This window comes from Melozone crissalis, unplaced genomic scaffold, assembly GCF_028551555.1.
Source record: "Melozone crissalis strain CALT ecotype California unplaced genomic scaffold, PUWL_Pcris_2 ptg000081l_1, whole genome shotgun sequence".
NCBI classification, from domain to species: Eukaryota; Metazoa; Chordata; class Aves; order Passeriformes; family Passerellidae; genus Melozone; species Melozone crissalis.
Genome location: NW_026535858.1, coordinates 13,410,808 through 13,427,881, shown reverse-complemented (window position 1 = coordinate 13,427,881; position 17,074 = coordinate 13,410,808). Strand labels below are relative to the sequence as shown.

At 39.6% G+C, this 17,074-nt stretch overlaps 1 protein-coding gene across 1 annotated transcript in view; it reads left to right on the top strand.

Moving 5' to 3' along the window:
• Positions 1-15,905, top strand: part of MSH2 (mutS homolog 2) — a 48,802-nt gene extending 32,897 nt beyond the window's left edge. The window contains exons 9-16 of the mRNA XM_054290185.1: positions 418-541; positions 1,557-1,707; positions 4,563-4,660; positions 6,147-6,392; positions 7,960-8,164; positions 8,964-9,211; positions 13,289-13,461; positions 15,499-15,905. Coding sequence (XP_054146160.1) covers positions 418-541; positions 1,557-1,707; positions 4,563-4,660; positions 6,147-6,392; positions 7,960-8,164; positions 8,964-9,211; positions 13,289-13,461; positions 15,499-15,669 — 1,416 coding nt within the window. The 3' untranslated portion in view covers positions 15,670-15,905. The remainder of the gene's footprint in view (positions 1-417; positions 542-1,556; positions 1,708-4,562; positions 4,661-6,146; positions 6,393-7,959; positions 8,165-8,963; positions 9,212-13,288; positions 13,462-15,498) is intronic.
• The last annotated feature ends 1,169 nt before the right edge of the window (positions 15,906-17,074 follow it).

The window sequence follows — 17,074 nt, the reverse complement described above, 5'->3', positions numbered from 1 at the left end:
GTTTTGAAACACCCCATGCTCTGTCTTGATTAGCTGCCTAAGTCCAGGGTAGCAGAAATGATCATGTACATGACAATTTCATTTCCTCTGGCTTCCCTTTTTGCCCTGCCTACTGCTCAGTCATTTGTTTGCAAATAAATGTGCAGACAACTCCATTTCAGCAGAAAGGAGTCTGTTAAATTGGTATATTTTGCGTGTATGAAGTACATTATGTGAGAAAACAAGTATTTGAGATGTGTTTGTTTTGCAGTTGAACCAGACACCAACTATCACAAACAACATTGCAAGACAACATTATGTATTTATAAAAAATTTCATGTGAATTATGAAGTAAATTCATTTCACTGTGTATGATCAGAAAGATTTTTTTATTATTACTTATGTTCATATAAATTTTTTCTTGTTATTTTTCTCTAGGTGGAGAATCATGAATTTCTCGTCAAGGCTTCTTTTGATCCTAATTTAACAGAATTAAGAGAGAAGATGAATGAACTGGAAGAAAAAATGCAGTCCTTACTAAAGACTGCAGCCAAAGAACTAGGTAGGGTTGGGAACTGCCTTTCATTCATGTCTCTTTTGTGAAATGTTTTGCAATCAGGTAATGAAAACTGGTATAAAGAAGTTAAAGGGTTAAAGGATGTTTGTATTATTATATTATTGAGTTGGGCTGACTTTGGTTGTTGCAGTACAAGCTGTTGAAAACAGGGATTTGTGGCTTATAACTTTGCCTTAATTTTTTTTTAAACAACATTCCAAATTATTTCAGAAATGATCATATATATTACAGGATCCATTTTGTAGAACTGTAACTCCTCAAACTCTTGGCCAGCTCTAGTTCTGTTTTACATTCTTTGAGGACCTGCACTTTTTTCCCCCCTTCTGTGCATTATCCTGAGTGTCCATTCAGCTTTCTTTTGATGTTCCTTGCAAAATGTAACTCATAAGCAAATGAGACATTTAAAGTGTTGATTATCCTATGCAGAAAATTCTATGTGCAGCTGATGAATCGGGCATTGAAATACCAACTTTAAGAAAAAGAAAAAGCCACCAACTTTTAATGCAAATATGGCAAGGAAAAATGACAACACTATACTTATTTTGGGTTACATCTTTAAGAGCTTGCAAATTTTTTTTGTCTTTTTTTTTTTTTTTTTTTTTTAATGTAAAGATGATACCTGGATGAGAAGAAGGAAAGCCAGTATTGTGTAGGGATGGAATGAGAAATCTTGTAACAGAGCTATGTGTTAGTAGAAGGATCATGATAATAAAGGTGCTGTGCTAACACCAACAATGCAGAGTGTCCTTGCATTTTGAGAACCTGATTTGAATATGCAGTTTGAGAGCATTTTAAAGTAAGACCAGAGAATGAATCCATATATATTTGTGTTTGGTCTGGCTATTTCTCACAGCTGTACAGAACCAAAACAAACCTACTAAATTAGGTCATGTAAGAGAGGCTAAATCATGAGAACTGAGGGCTAGTGAGCAGGAATGGCACAGGCTGCAGGATTTGTGATTATACAGCTGGTTTCTTTTTCTTTGTTTTCATCTGAAAGGTTTGGAAGCTGGCAAAAGTATCAAGCTGGAGACAAATTCACAGTTTGGGCATCACTTTAGGGTAACTTGTAAGGAGGAGAAAGCTCTCCGTAACAATTCAAAATATGGAATCATTGATACACAGAAGAATGGTGTGAAATTTACTAACAGGTATGAGATAATATTGGTGGTTTTTTAAACCTGTTCTGAAAGTAATAGAATTGTTCCTTTATAATTATGCTGATAAACTGCATTCCCTACAAACTGTCACCTTTTTAATTGGCTCACAGATTAAAATATTGAGCAGGACTGGCATAGAGTTTATGTTAAAAGCTGCATTCTCCATCTATGTTGCCAACTGTTATCTATTTTTGGTCCTTTGACTTGGGCTAATTTCTCTGTTTTAGCTGCAGCAAGTATCATAATTGCTTTTACTGTGAGTGTTTATACAGACAAGCTGCACTAGGGAATTTATGTTTATCAGCGAATGTGACATGCAGAATTTTGTTGCTGAGTACTTTTTTTCCCCCTTTGTTCCAAATCCTCTCTATTTTCTGTTAGTCTTATGTATTGAACTTCAATTCTGTGGCGCTTTTAATTGAGCTGTTAAAAAAAATTAAAGTCTTCAGGTTAATTGCATTGAGGCTGTTTCAGTGTGTTCTTGTCTGGACAGCAGTTCTGACACAGATCAGCTGAGAAGTCTATATTTTTTTGTTGAATTTTAGCTCTTTTAGAGTGTTTTAGCAGGAGCAGGGGCTGCATCAGTCATCAGATATTTCTCTGTTCTTCAGTGTTTTTACACAGCGGAAATAAAGTAGAAAGTTGCATGTGCAGAATTGGGTAATAATTTAGGTTGAAGGCTGCTTCTTATCCCTCACTCAAAGCTGATGCACCTTGGAAATTAGATTCCATCTCAAGCTTAGATGGGGTAGTCCAAGGCTTTGCCCAAGTGCCCATCCTCTTCACAGCCTCGTGGGCGCAAGTTCCAGTGCTGAATTACTATTTATGAAAACTCTCCTGATCAGATCTAAGGAGAATTTTCCTCGCAGAATCTTGGGATCTTAGGATCTCCTTCTTTTGCTCTGCACCTCCAAGGAGAGTCTGTTGCCTCTTCCCTCCAGGCTGACCCCAGATCCTCTCAGCCTCGGCAGGAATCTCTCTCAGCCTTGTCCTTGTGTGCCCCGTGCTCCAGCTCTGTGCCTTTGTGGTGAGCATCTGCTCCAGGTTCAGTGTTGGGAAGACAAAACCCAAAATCAGAGATATCATCTCAGGAGTGCTGGGTAGAGGGGAAGAATGACTTCTTTCAACATTCTGGGTCCACTCTGGCTGGAGCAGCCAGCATGGCCTTGGCCTTCTCTGCCTCAGGGCCACACTGCTGGCTTGTGTTCAGCTGCTTGATGGTGTAGGGACTGGTTTCTGTTAATCACTCACTTCCATAGTTATAAATCCTTATCTTTGAAAAGGAGGACAAACATATTGGTTCACACCACCCAGTGTACTGGTGTCAGGACCCAGGATATCCCTCTGGCTGTCCTGAGCAGCCAAGACCCCTGCCAGGGGGCTCAGAGACCCTGGCACAGAGCCCAGAAATGCCTGTGGTTTTGATTATGACCCGTGGAGCAAGTTACCAACCTTAGATAAAGATCTGCAAGCCATGAGAAATTAAGTAGAATGATAGTGAATTTATCACAAAGTGAAAAAGTAGATTTTGGGGTTTTCAGAATGGGGATTCTGCAGGGCAAGATGGAGGGAACTGGGCCTGTCCAGCCTTTCTCTTTCTTTTTCTCGGCCTCCATCTTCTGCTGTAATGTTGGCACTTACAGATTGGTTTAGAGTAGAAGCTCAGGTATTGGGAAGTAATTGTAAACATTGTACATGTAGTTTTTACTATAAAGACATAATACCGCCCCGGGGGCAGGCATAGTGCCTCTGATTGTTGTGCTGAGTGGACCTCAGCAGGTCAGGAGAAAGACTTTTATAGATAAGATACAATGAACAACCTTGAAACCAAGAAATGAAGAGCCCTGACTCCTCCTTCAAGCCCTGGGCTGGGAAAAGAGACTCTGGAACTCTTCTTGGGGTCACTGACCAGCGAGAGACCCCGACATGCTGGTGTATTTCACACCAATTTACTTAAATGAGCAAACTGTAAACCTTAATTGCATTTTGTTTTAACATTTACTTGGAGGATATTTTTAAAAAAACATCCCTGAAATGTTAAACAGCTTTTTCTGGTTCCAAATGTGTTGTGAATCTAAATGCATGATGAAGTTAGGCTTTTCTGTAACTGAGAAGATGTACTTAGAACCTGTACTTTGTCATCTGCTACTTTCCCTTAGTGAGGCAGCCTGTGCATCACTAATAAAAAAGAATTCTCTGTACTTAGTTAAGTTATAGTTGCTTCTGTAGGTGGTACTTGAAGCACAAGACTGACTTCTGCCTGTAGTGTGGGCACACTACTTGGGTGTGTTTCTTATTCAGTCTTGCAGACTCCTGTTCTTTGTTTAGGAGACAAGCTTGAGAAGAATAAAAACTTGTTTAAACTCTTGTCTTTATTTCAGCTTGCCTTATTTGGAAGATCAGAACCTGTTCATAGTGACAGTAATTAATTTGTGTTTTTACCAAATGAAAGAAGTCAATGCCTTCAGATCTGATAAGCCTGTTGTAGGACTCTGGGCTAATTACACAGTTGCTTAGCAGCAAAATGTAGCAAAATAGCCAGAAATTCACTTTGAAGCGCTAGTTCTTATCACACAGCAGCTCTATAACAAACATAGATGATGTCATGTGTTGATGCTAGAATTTCTGGTTTGGCCCTTATGGGTGATCTTAAACTTGGAATTAATCTTGAGGCTGCCTTGTTGTGGATGAATTGTAGGTCAGTTGCTTTGTGGTCTTTGTGCTGAACATTGCTGTTAAAACAGCTGGGGACACTTGGTATAGACTCAGATGAGGAGGCCAAAAGTTTGGCACTGTAGGTGAAGGCAGAACATCACAGCTTCTAAATACTCTTGTTTTGTTCACAGCAAACTGAGTGCCATCAACGATGAATATATAAAGAACAGGGAAGAGTATGAAGAGGCTCAGGATGCAATTGTTAAGGAAATCATTAACATTGCTTCAGGTGAATATGCCACTGTTGATGTGTGTCAGTCTGGAGTGCTGGGAGGGAGGACTTGCTGTTTCTTTGAGGGTCTTTTACAGAGACAAACTGTAATATTGCCCAAAGAATTGCTGTCAAAAGTGAGGTGTGAGCTCACTTTTGACACCAATTGAAGAGAGGTGCATTTGAGATTTGTCTTTTTTTGAAATATGAATTGCTTTCTGTCGCCAGACCCTTTCCTGGCATTGCTGCAGATGTGCAGTGATGAGGTGTGTGCAAATGCTAATCCCATAATAGGAACAAAAATAAGGCCATAAGGGTCACATCTATCCTCCACCTACCTGCCTGACTCTGGGCATCTTCATCCAGACAGCAGAAGAGGTAAAGGAGAACAGAGAACTGAAGGAGTGGGACCTAATGTCTAAGAACATTGATAAGGAGTATAAGATCAAGTTAGTCACTGCTTATATGACAATAAAAATTACTGGTTTCCTAAGTTATTTCCATATATTTTGCTCCAAGATTGCCTACTTACACGGCATTCCTTATTATCCTTCACCAAAAGCAGAAGGGTCAGTGGGGAATTTGGGCTTTAGGCTCCAGTCCCTCATCCCTTTCAGAGAAGAAAACCAAACACCAAAACTTCAAAAGCCAAACACCAGAACTTCAAAAGCTGGTAGTGGGGATGCTGGGCCATCTATCCTGGTGTGACAGGCTCTGTATCTGACGGACTTTTCCCTCCCATCATTCACACAAGCACAGATGGCTGCTCTGTCTGAAGTGTCTGTGCTGTGTCTGAAGTGTCTTTGCTTGCGTGAGCATCAGAGTGCCGTGTATTGTTCATGAAGGAAACTTACTGGATTTCCAGATGAGGAAAACAATCAACATGGCGTGGTTATCGGGCTTGCAAGGGTTCCTCAGGGGTGAAGAGAGAGACGAGAATCTTGACTCCATGATCAGAAGGCTGGATTTATTATTTTATGATATATAATACATTAATACTGTATTAATAGGAATAGAGAGAAAAGTTCAGAAGCTGCTAAGCTAAGAATAGCATAGGAAGGAATAAACAAGGGAGCTCTCTGTGAATCTGTCCCAGAGAACTTGGTCCCTGATTGGCCCTTAATTGTAAACATGGAACATGGGCCAATCACAGGTGCACCTGTTGCATTCCACAGCAGCAGATAACCATTGTTTACATTCTCTTTCTGGGGCCTCAGCCTTCCAGAAGAGGGAAAAATCCTAAAGAAAGGATTTTTATGAAAGATATCTGTGACATGGCCTCACCTCCTCCTTTCCTTAGTCTGAAGAAGTCTCCTTGATATTCAAGGCATGGGAGCTTCAGGATTGCATCCTAGGCTCTCCCAGGGCGTGACTTTCCTCTTGAAGACAGTTGTTACTGCAGATGAATTACCTTGATGGCCTCAGCGTAGGCTTCAAGGTACCTTCTCAGCAGAGCAAAAGAACAGCTGATGGCCCTGACCTCCCACTCCCTGTGTGCACACAGGCTATGCAGAGCCCATGCAGACCATGAACGATGTGATAGCCCAGCTGGACGCCATTGTCAGCTTTGCCCACGTGTCCAACGGGGCTCCGGTGCCGTACGTGCGGCCCGTGGTGCTGGAGAAGGGCCGGGGCAGGATGGTGCTGAGGGGGGCCCGGCACCCCTGCATCGAGGCGCAGGACGACGTGGCCTTCATCCCCAACGACATCACCTTCGAGAAGGGCAAGCAGATGTTCCACATCATTACTGGTAAACGTTGCCCTTCTCTTCTTTGTTTGTTGTGTACTTTGTGAATGTCTCGGGTGTTTCCAATAATGATGTCTTTTTAAAAAGGAAAAAACCAAACCAGCAACAGGCAAAACAAATCAGCGAGCTAATAAATTTCTGTCAAAACGATTTCTCTCATCAAGGGTGAGCAGCTACTGAGTTATCATCTTTCTGCGTGGGGAATAAGATTTAGCTCTGGAAAAGAAGGGAGGGTATTTGTAAGCTATTATTTATTGCTAGTTTTGATTACATATTTTTAAAAAGTGTCCACAATGTTCATGTTACCTTTGACTGTGGATATTCTATATATTTCTGTACATACAAGCACAGTTCTGTGTCCACAATGTTCATGTTACCTTAGACTGTGGATATTCTATATATTTCTGTACATACAAGCACAGTTCTCATAATCCAAACTAACTGTACTGGAATTAGTTATTTTAATTTTAGTTGTAGTGTACTGCTTGGAGAAGGTGATCGCTACTTTACAAAGAGTCATTTGTGAAGAAAAGAGAGGCTGCTGGACAGTAGAAAATAAGAAATTAGTCCTTCCCTAAAGTAAAACCTTAGTGAATGTAACTCCACAAGCCAGGCAGCTTCAGGAGCTGGAAAGCCTGACCCTGCTAAAGTGATTTGGAAAATTCCACTAGGCATCAGTTGTGTTTTGTTAGTGTTTTCTTTGTGAAGCATTAAAGTTGATTTTCAATGCAATACATGTTTCAATGACTGTACCATTTTTTACCCTTTTCTCTGGTGTAATTAAGATAATTTTACTACACACTAAAACATTTTTAGTGTTTATAGATTTAATTGAATCTTAATTTCCATCCAGATGTCCTTAACATACATTCTGAGTGGCAAAGATCTGAAATTAGAGAATAATTAATGAGCACTTCTAACATAATCAAAAAGAAAAATCAAAAGTCTGAATTAATGCATGGTAACACGCTTCTTTTTCTGGTTAGCAAAAGTGTAAAATTGGTTTTAATTACCGGTTTTCTGGATAATACTTTTTATTTCATTTGTATTTCAGTTACAATTAACTGCTTAATATCTGGGTTTGCTGATTCTGAGTGACCCATTAGCTTGTACCCAGTCTGTAACTAAGCTGTTTCATTTTTACAGAGAAATGTTAATAGTTGTTTGAGGTTATTTTATTATTACAATTATTATACAAATTATTACAATTCTTAAGCAGAAATAAATACTGATAATTTTTTAATTTAAAGCTTATTAGTTTTAGGTATGAATACATGTTTTAGATGACTGCTTATACTTTTGAAAAGTCCCAAAACTAATGAAAGCCCTGATTTTCTGTGTTCACCTTTCTTTTGAAAAAGGAGCATTCAGTAAGACAAACAATCAAGCCTTGTTAGCCCTGGAGCCACTTGTTGCACCTGTTAGACAAGTTTGCTGCTCTTTTCTGGCAAGAGAGTAATAAATTTAAACACTTTGTTCTGATATAGAGCCTGTTCTCCTTTAAAAAAAACTGTTGAATTGTAAAAAGATGATGCTTTTTCAATTAATTTTTGGAAAATTTCTCTTTTAGGCCCTAACATGGGGGGAAAATCAACATACATCCGGCAGACAGGTGTGATTGTTCTCATGGCCCAGATTGGGTGTTTTGTGCCCTGTGAGTCTGCAGAAATAACCATTGTGGATTGTATCCTGGCTCGGGTGGGAGCCGGGGACAGCCAGCTCAAAGGAGTGTCCACCTTCATGGCTGAGATGCTGGAAACTGCCTCAATCCTCAGGCAAGTCCTGTGCTTTTGTTTGATTGTCTTGGTTGGGATTGATGAGAAAAGAAGTGCTCTGAGAGAGGTGCATTTGAGATTTTTCTTTTGTGGGGAATCTTAGTGGAGAATTGTCACATTCACGTTTTCTGAAAAATCCCTTCGCCCAGGATTTTTTTCCTGGGAAGCTGAGAAGCTTCAGAGAAAAATGAAAACAATAATTATGTTGTTTGCTTCTCCTGTGTTTTGCTCATGTGGAATGTGTTTGGACATTGTTTACCAAAGGTGGTTGTTTCATTGGTTTTCTGTGAATTATTTTGACTCATTGGCCAATCACTCAAGCTGTGTTGAGACTCTGGAGAGAGTCACGAATTTTCATTATTATCTTTTTAGCATTCTGTAAGTATCCTTGCTGTATTCTTTAGAATAGTTTAGTATAGTATCCTTTAATATAATATACTATCATAAAGTAATAAATTAGCCTTCTGAAAACATGGAGTCAGATTCATCATTCCTGCCTTAGTCTGGAGGCAACCCAAATACAATAGAGAATCTCAAGTTCTTTTTAACTGGTGCATAAATTCTGGAAGTAGCCTTCTGTTTATTCCAGTGGTCCATACAGAGTTTCTACCAAGAGGCCAAAGTCTAAATGGGGCAAAGAACCTAGTGTGGAATGATCTGTGTGATGCTGTGTCTGCACTATATTTGTAAATAAGAAGGGTCTTTTGCCTCTTCCATGCTCTGCATCCACAACAGAACTTGTGGTACTCCAAAATCCAGAGTTCATGCTGCTCTCAAACAAATGCTCTTGTGCTTTTAGGACAGCAACTGAAAACTCCCTGATAATCATTGATGAGCTGGGAAGAGGAACTTCCACCTACGATGGCTTTGGCTTGGCCTGGGCTATCTCGGAATACATTGCCAGCAAAATCCGTGGGTTTGCCATGTTTGCCACACACTTCCATGAGCTCACAGCTCTTGCTGACCAAGTGCCAACAGTAAACAACCTCCATGTCACCGCTCTGACCAGCGATGACACACTCACCATGCTGTATCGGGTCAAGGAAGGTAAGGCCGGGTCTCAGCTTTGAGAAAAGTCTGAGAGTCCTGAGAGAGAAAGTCTTATTGTGTAGGTTTTTGTTGTTGTTGTTGTTTTTTTGGTGGGGTGGTTTTTTTTGTTTGTTTGTTTTGGTTTTTTTTTGGGGGGTTTTTATGTTTTTGTTTTTTTTTTTTTTTTTGTTATTGTTGTTTTTTGGTTTTGTTGGTTTTTTGTTTGGTTGGGTTTTTTTGGCCTTATTTTGCTTTTGGTTTTTTGGAGATTTTTTTTTTTAGTTTTTTGGGTTTTTTTTTTTTTTTTTTTTTTTTTTGTTTTTGCTTTTTTGTTAAGGTTGAGATTAAATGTGTGATCTAGTGTTTTTTGTTCAGATTTAGATGTTTATTAGTGTTTGTTTATACTTCATTCTTACATGTTGTGAGTTCTGCAGTGCTTTACTAATAAATTAAAAAATGGAGCCATATTTCTCTTTCTAGAAGGTCTTTGAAGGATAAGCTGTTTAATTAAGAAATGGCACTGAAATTATTTTTATTTTTAACTTAATAACTACTTGTGACCCTCAATGTGGACTTTTTAATCTAATTAAACAACATTACTTAAACTCATGAAGACGAAGGACTAACTTCTGCTCTAAAACTTCTATTTTGTTTTATATATATTACTATATTCAAAGACTTTAAACTCTAAGTTTTTTGCTTTGTGATATTATACATTTGTGTTCAAACTACACACTTATAGTCCTAGTTCTATAATTCGATTTTGGAAGCTTTCTCTATGGCTTCAGGTTAATTGCAGTGTTCTCTAGGGGGTCAGTGCTTGACAGCACAGAAAGTCAAAAATTCTCAGTAATCAGGGTTCCAGCATTAATGGAAAAAAAAAATCCCCCCCCAAATTTGTGTCATACTCCGGGCTTGGGGTAATTTTATATATATATATATATATATATATATATGTATATATATATATATATATATATATATATTCTTCTCTGTCCATGGACAGTGTGTGTGATAGGAGCTCTGTGTGAGCACAGTAGGTGATGATGTTAATGATTATTTCTTAAACTGTCTAGGCTATTTCTGCCACTCAGGTTGATGCTTTTGAGTTGCTCCCTTTTTCTTTTTTAAAGAAGAAAGGTTCCAGAAGGTTATTTTCAGTTTCCCTAAAACAGCTATTTTAACCTGCTAATGGAAGAGACTTACATTTCTTAAACTGTTCTTTTAAAAGGAATGAGTGCACCTTTTATGTGCTGACAGTTTTTAATAATGGCTGTTTCATTGTAATAAGACTTAGTCTTACGTTGCCCAATTTATACAGGGGTTTGATGTAGGGAAAATCATGTGGGTAATTTTTAGCAAATGGCATCACAATAAAACAACAAGAAGCCTGTTTTGTTAGTACAATTTCAGTTAGATGTATTTAATTAAAGTCTTTTAGTGGATCCAGTTATTCCTTTCAGTATTAAATGAAACAATTTTTAATTAGGCATAATTTCATCTATTTCTCCTGTTTCCCTATATCCCCATCATTTGGTTTTGTTCCCTTCAGCAGCAGCCTGTATTTATTGCTGAATAAAGCAGAGCTGTAACTGTGCCTTGCAAGGTGTGCCCATTTATGGCTTTCTAATTTAATTGTGAACTCTACAGTGATTTTGGATTGTTCTCACTAGAGTATTTCAGTCCAGCTGGCAACCTCTGGGCTGAAGTTTTGATTTAAAATGTGGGCAGAGTGCTCCTTCTCACTCTGTGTACCTCTTAATTTTCCTCTTCTGAGTTCCACAGCAGAGGAATGACTTGGGTAACACTTGAATGGGTAGAGCAGGGTTACTGTAGAACACTCTGGCTATCCTGAGTCTGATACCTTGCTGGTTTTACTCCTATGACATCACTAACTGCCTACTTCTTACTCATTTCTTCTGGTTTTAAATCCATTACATTACTTCATTTCTTGCCTGTAGATTACATGTATGACCGCTTCTAATTTTGTGTTCCCCTCTGGCTAGAATCTTGGAGTTAGGTTTTGGGTACTTTTCTGTAAACTGTGGGAGGCTGCTCTGAGCAAGGGGAATCACAGCAGGAGCAGAAGTAAGGAATGCTCCTAGGGAATGCCCAGTTTTTGCTTGAATATTACTCCAAATTGCTGTGGCTCCGATTCCCACTGGATAGGAGGTGTCTGTGGTTCTTTCCTAGTTTGCTGTTCCCCATCTTCTCCTGCACATGTTGAGCTCTTTCTACAAAGTGAATGTTCACGCTCAAATTGGTGCTTAAAAGGTGACTTAGTGTGGCATTGGAACTGAATAAAAATAGTAATAAAAATAGTCATGAACTGCTGCAAGTGCACATGGGTACCAAGTGGTTTTTGAGCAGCAGGAGATGATGTACAGAATCTGCCAACAAGCCATCTTTAGGTGCCTCAGTTTGAGCATGTTGGTTGAGGAGAGAATCAATGCACACTATATCAAAACCTTCTACATCTTCTGGAGCAGTAGCTCCTACAATAAAGCCCCCTGATATTCCCAGCTCCTTTTGTTTTTAAAACCTGTATTAATTCAGCCATTCTGGGTATGATAGGAACTGTAGAAGCCCAGTTTCATATTTTTCTTCAGTCAGTTTTGCCATTTTTAGTCATACACATCTTTGTACATGCAGTGTCTTTTTGTTCCACCCATTTTCTTGGAAGTGCTGTTGAGCATAGAGACACAAAATTTTTATCTTTCTACTTAAACCTCTGTCAGAGGAGATGCAACACTATGAAATCTTCAGCTTTAAATACCTGGTCTCCAATCAGATAAACATATCTCACCTTAAGTTTCTGCATTAATGTTGTGCTCTTTCTTTTTTGGGGTTGTCACATTGCTCCATCAGGGATGTGCATACAGGCAGCTCGGATACAGCTGTGTTGTGAAACAAATAGCAGGTTTGATGTCGTTTGAAATGTTTAACCAGACCTGGAAAACATGATAAGGAACTTCTATACAGTGTTTCCAACCATGTCTTTGTGCTTCAAGAGTGACAAAATCACCAGAAGAGGAGACTCATGAAGTGCTGTTCCCCAGGCCTCTGCTCAGGATTCTCTGAGCTGAGAACTGAGTTAGCTCTGGGTCTGGGCAGGTGTGTCTTTGTAAAACAAAATCAAGAACATGAATTGCTGCTTAAATGGGTTCATTTCCTTTAAGAAACCTGAGAGATTACAGGTTTAATAAAACAGAAAAAGTCTAAATGCTAAGTTTTCCTTCACCTGTTCTTTGGTTACTTGGTATTTAATAGATGATTAGTTAACAAAAAAACCCAAAAACAACTGTCATTTTGCAAGTGTAATTAATTTATTCTTAACTCCTTGCTGGAGACCAGAATTAAAAGGATGTAGCAATATCTGTGGGAGGACAAATGGAATTATGATAATGTAAACAAATAAGATTTGATAGATTTTTATCAGAGGGCTTTTGATACTGAAGTGAAAATTGTTTTATGTAAGTGTGTATAATTTACACATTCTGAGCAATTAAGAGGACTTTTCTCAAACACATTATGAACAGTGTATTAATTGAAGTAAGTGTGAAGTTACAGTTGAGAGATTTTGATATAATTAAAGATGACTCTGGAGACTGAGGAATTATGTGGTACAGATGCAAAGGAGGAGAGAGATGATCAAGAATACAACATTTTTAATATTTGTCTATACACACACATATATTTATATAGGTATAGAGTAAATGTCAGAGGTACCTATTAAAAGCATGCAAATTATTATATTCTACAGACTGTGCCAAAATACTTTAATAAAAACCATTGTTCAATTTGATTCAAATACTAGAGGGAAATTCTTTCTGTCTGAAGAGTTTTCTATTTCTTCTTGAAGCACTTTGGAGCTCTACAATTATTGCTCTAATAGAGCTTAATTAAATAAGAGCATATTCTTTGTTTTATCATTTTTAGTGGAAAAGGGAAATCAGAAAATCTTGAGGACAAACAAATAATGTCCTGCACTTAATTTTCAGAACAAAGAACTATTACAAGCATGTCCATATAATCTCTGTGTAGCCAATATTGTCTTCTAAGAATTCTTAACTGGGTTTTTTCCTCTGCATCCAGGTGTTTGTGACCAGAGTTTTGGAATACATGTAGCAGAGTTGGCGGCTTTCCCAAAACATGTGATAGAAAGTGCAAGAGAGAAAGCACTGGAGCTGGAGGAGTTTCAAAACATTGGCAAGTCCAAGGAATCCGAAGGAGAACCACCAGCCAAGAAATTATACAGAGAAAGAGAGGTTTGCTGTCAGAAATATTTTTTTAAAATTTGAATTGCTGAAGCAAAATCATTTAAGGATTCAGATTTCCCCAAAGCCTGAGGATAATTACCCTGTAATGTATTTTTCCATTACAAAATGGTTTGGCTGCGATGTTTGTTAGGAGTTGAAGAGATGTTCAGGGGTAGTGAGTTTGATTTAGATTAATTTAATGTAGGCAAGAATTTTATCTAAAACTATAGATTTAAAATACAGCTTTTGTTGCCATTGTGTAGAATATTCTTGGCCCTGCAGTTGGGTCACACCTGGTTTTGCCCCTCCTTGTTTGAGTGTTCATTGGTGCCATGGTGTTCTTGGCGCCCAGTGTGAGCAGATCAGAGGAAAGCTGAACACCCAGACTTCTCCTTGGTGCCCTTCCATGTCCCATGAGACCTGTCACATCTCAGCAGCTGATCATACCAAATTACACACCAATCAGTACCTGAATGGCTGATTTACACTTGATTTACAGGTGTCACAAAGCAAAGTTTCTTTAGAGAACCTTCCTTTGCAAGTAGTGTAGAGGAAAGCAAAGGCTCCAGGAAGCTTTCACAGAATATTCTATGTTGTCTTGTTCCTGGATTAAGAGTCCTGACAGTGGCATCTGTGGCATTCTCCTGGGAAATCCATGCTGCTGCTTTGTGGCTTGCACTGGTTTTTGTGCAGTGCAGCTGGGTCCTCCTGGCTGCATGCACACAAAGCTGCAAAACCACAGAGCTTGGTTCTGTGTCCCAGCAGCCAGCCTGAAGCTCCACAGCCTTGTACCACCCTGATCTCCTTCTGGCAGAGACTAGGGACTACTCCAGTGTGTGGAAGCCTTGAAGTGTTAGTCCACATCCGGAACACTTCCTACATTTAAAAAGCCTTTGCTCTAGACAGAGGCCGTTACCTGTTACTTTATTTTCAGTTTCAGAGGTCAACTGCATTTGTTGTTCATCTAAAGCATCAGATCCACTTACTGAGCCAGGAACAATCTCTGGTTTGTTCTACCTTTTACTGCCAGAAGGCTTTCCCTCCAGCTACCTCAGTTGCTCCGCTATTACCTTTCCTGTGTCAGGCATCGTGGTGAGGGAATTTTTAAATCAGTTGGACCTGGCTGCATGGTCTTAAGTTGGTGTAAATTAAATTGACATAGCAAAAGCTTGTGACAAATACAGCATCATGTTTTATTATTGAGTGTTTCAGTCATAGAAAATATACCATAAACCCTCTAGGCAATAGGATGGCAGAGGGAATTTGTCTGCCTTGGTTAACATCATGTGTTGAGGGAAAAGGATGCTATTGCTTTTTGGAAACTTCTGCTCTGAAAACAACTGCATCAGTCTTAAATGATCAGAGGAAAACTCTTCTTTTCAGTAGAATTCTACAGTGAATTTTTCAGTAGACTTCTACAGTGCAGAGGAGTGGACAAACTTTTGCATTCTGGACCAGTTGTTTCCAGTACAGGGATTCTGAGTGCTGTTCATTGCAATGTTTGTTCTTGCTATTTAAGTCAGATTGTTTAGAAGTTCCACTTTGCCTGTTTGTGTAAAAGCATATGCATAAAGCTTAATTATCATCTGTTCTCCTTGGTGACGGCCACTCTGCAGTTGCTTGGTTACAATTTGTCCTTTCCTTTTGCATGTTGAAGCATTGCTTTTGACTGACAGTCCCTTCTAAAAGTAACTGGTTTGGGTAATGTGACCATTCTGGTGCTGTTACTGCTGGCAGTGCTCACCTCATGTTGCTGCACACTGGAATTAAGTGTGGAACACTTACAGGAGATTGCAATGTTAAATACTGTGTTTATGCTGATCAGCTGGTGCTTTTTGCTCATGCATGGAAAAAGAACTTCTGGTACCAGTGTAAGTGGTTTGTTCTGGTGTTCAGAACTTGATAGCAAGGACAAAAATAGCCATGATTTTTGCCTGCACTGAGTTTCTGCTGATGAAAAATACTTTGTATCTCTAGGGAATTTGGAAAATTCCTGCTTGCAATCTAAACACCTTTTCTGTTTTCTTTTCCTTCTCTTCATTTCAGGAAGGTGAAAAGATTATTCAGGATTTTCTCTGTCAAGTGAAAGCATTGCCCTTGACAGATATGTCAGAAGAAGACATCAAAGTCAAGTTGAAGCAGCTGAGAAATGATGTGCTGGCAAAGAACAACAGTTTTGTGAATGAAATAATTTCTCGAACGAAAGTTACTTCATGAAATGTGCAAGAACAGGATACAGCTCCTGAAGCATATTTTGTATTGAAAGAACTATAATTTTCTTGTCTTGTAGCTTTTATACTTTATGAAACTTGCGCTCATTTATGTAGGCATTTTTTTCTTGGATTGTAATTATTTTGTAAAAAATTCTGAGCACGTTACGTGCCAGATTCCTGCTTTAGTTGGGATCATTTTGTCCCGTTAGAAGTTTGCAATAAAATGGTTTTTCATATTGAGTGTTATTGACTGCACAGACAGAATGGGTAATGCTTTACCAGAAGTGTGCTAGAAAGTCTGACAGCTGAGGTGTCAAACAGTTGCCAGAGCCTTGGAAAGCAGCAGTAGGTACACAAAGTCTTCGTCCTAGGCCATGATTCTTTTTTGTGTGATGCAATTATATCAATTAATTCACTGAAGATTTAGTAATGCTGTTAGTGCTCCATTAGGAAAAAAAAACCATCTAAAGTGTGTCCAGGTGGCCAAGAAGGCCAGTGGCATCCTGGCCTGTGTCAGCAAGAGTGTGGCCAGCAGGACCAGGGCAGGGATTGTCCCCCTGCACTTGGCACTGTGAGGCCACACCTCCAGTGCTGTGTCCAGTTCTGGGCCCCTCACTATGGGAAACACACTGAGGTGCTGCAGAGGCTCCAGAGGAGGACAGCAGAGCTGAACAAGGGTCTGGAGCACAAGGCTGATGAGAAGCAGCTGAGGGAGCTGGGGGGGCGCAGCCTGGACCAAAGGAGGCTCGAGGGACACCTTGTCCCTCTCTACAAGTCCCTGGAAGGAGGGTGTAGCCAGGTGGGGATTGGTCTCTTCTCCCAGATAATAGTGATAGGACAAGAAAAAACAGCCTCAAATTGCACCAGAGGAGTTTTAGATTGGGTAGTAGTAAAGACTTCTTCCCCAAAAGGGCTGTCAAACCATGGAACAGGACACCTGGAGAAGTGTTGGAATCACCACCCTGGAGGTATTGGCAATGCACATGGATGTGGCACTCGGGGACGTGGCTCAGTGGTGGCCCTGGCTGTGCTGGGTTAATGGTTGGATTCCACAGTCTTTGGTCTTTTCCAACCAGATGTGCCTGCAGTTTGTCAGAGATTTTTTTCTGTGTACCTGCACAGGTCTTGGAAGGGATGAGCTGGGTGATTGGGTGGGAGGGATTTTTTTTGTTTGCCATGTGAATGGTAATGCTTGAATCAAATACACTGCAGGCTGCTCTTCCTGCCTGAGCTGTGGTTTTGTAATGGGAGCTGAGGTTGGGGTGAAGTTACATTTCAACTGGAATGTCTGAGCTGATCATGATTAGTGAGGGCTGTCTACAAAGTAAGAATACATTGATTTTTATCTGATGTGCTTCTCTCATTGAGGCAGTTTGAAAGCATTCTGGTACAAGTTTATTTTCTCCTTG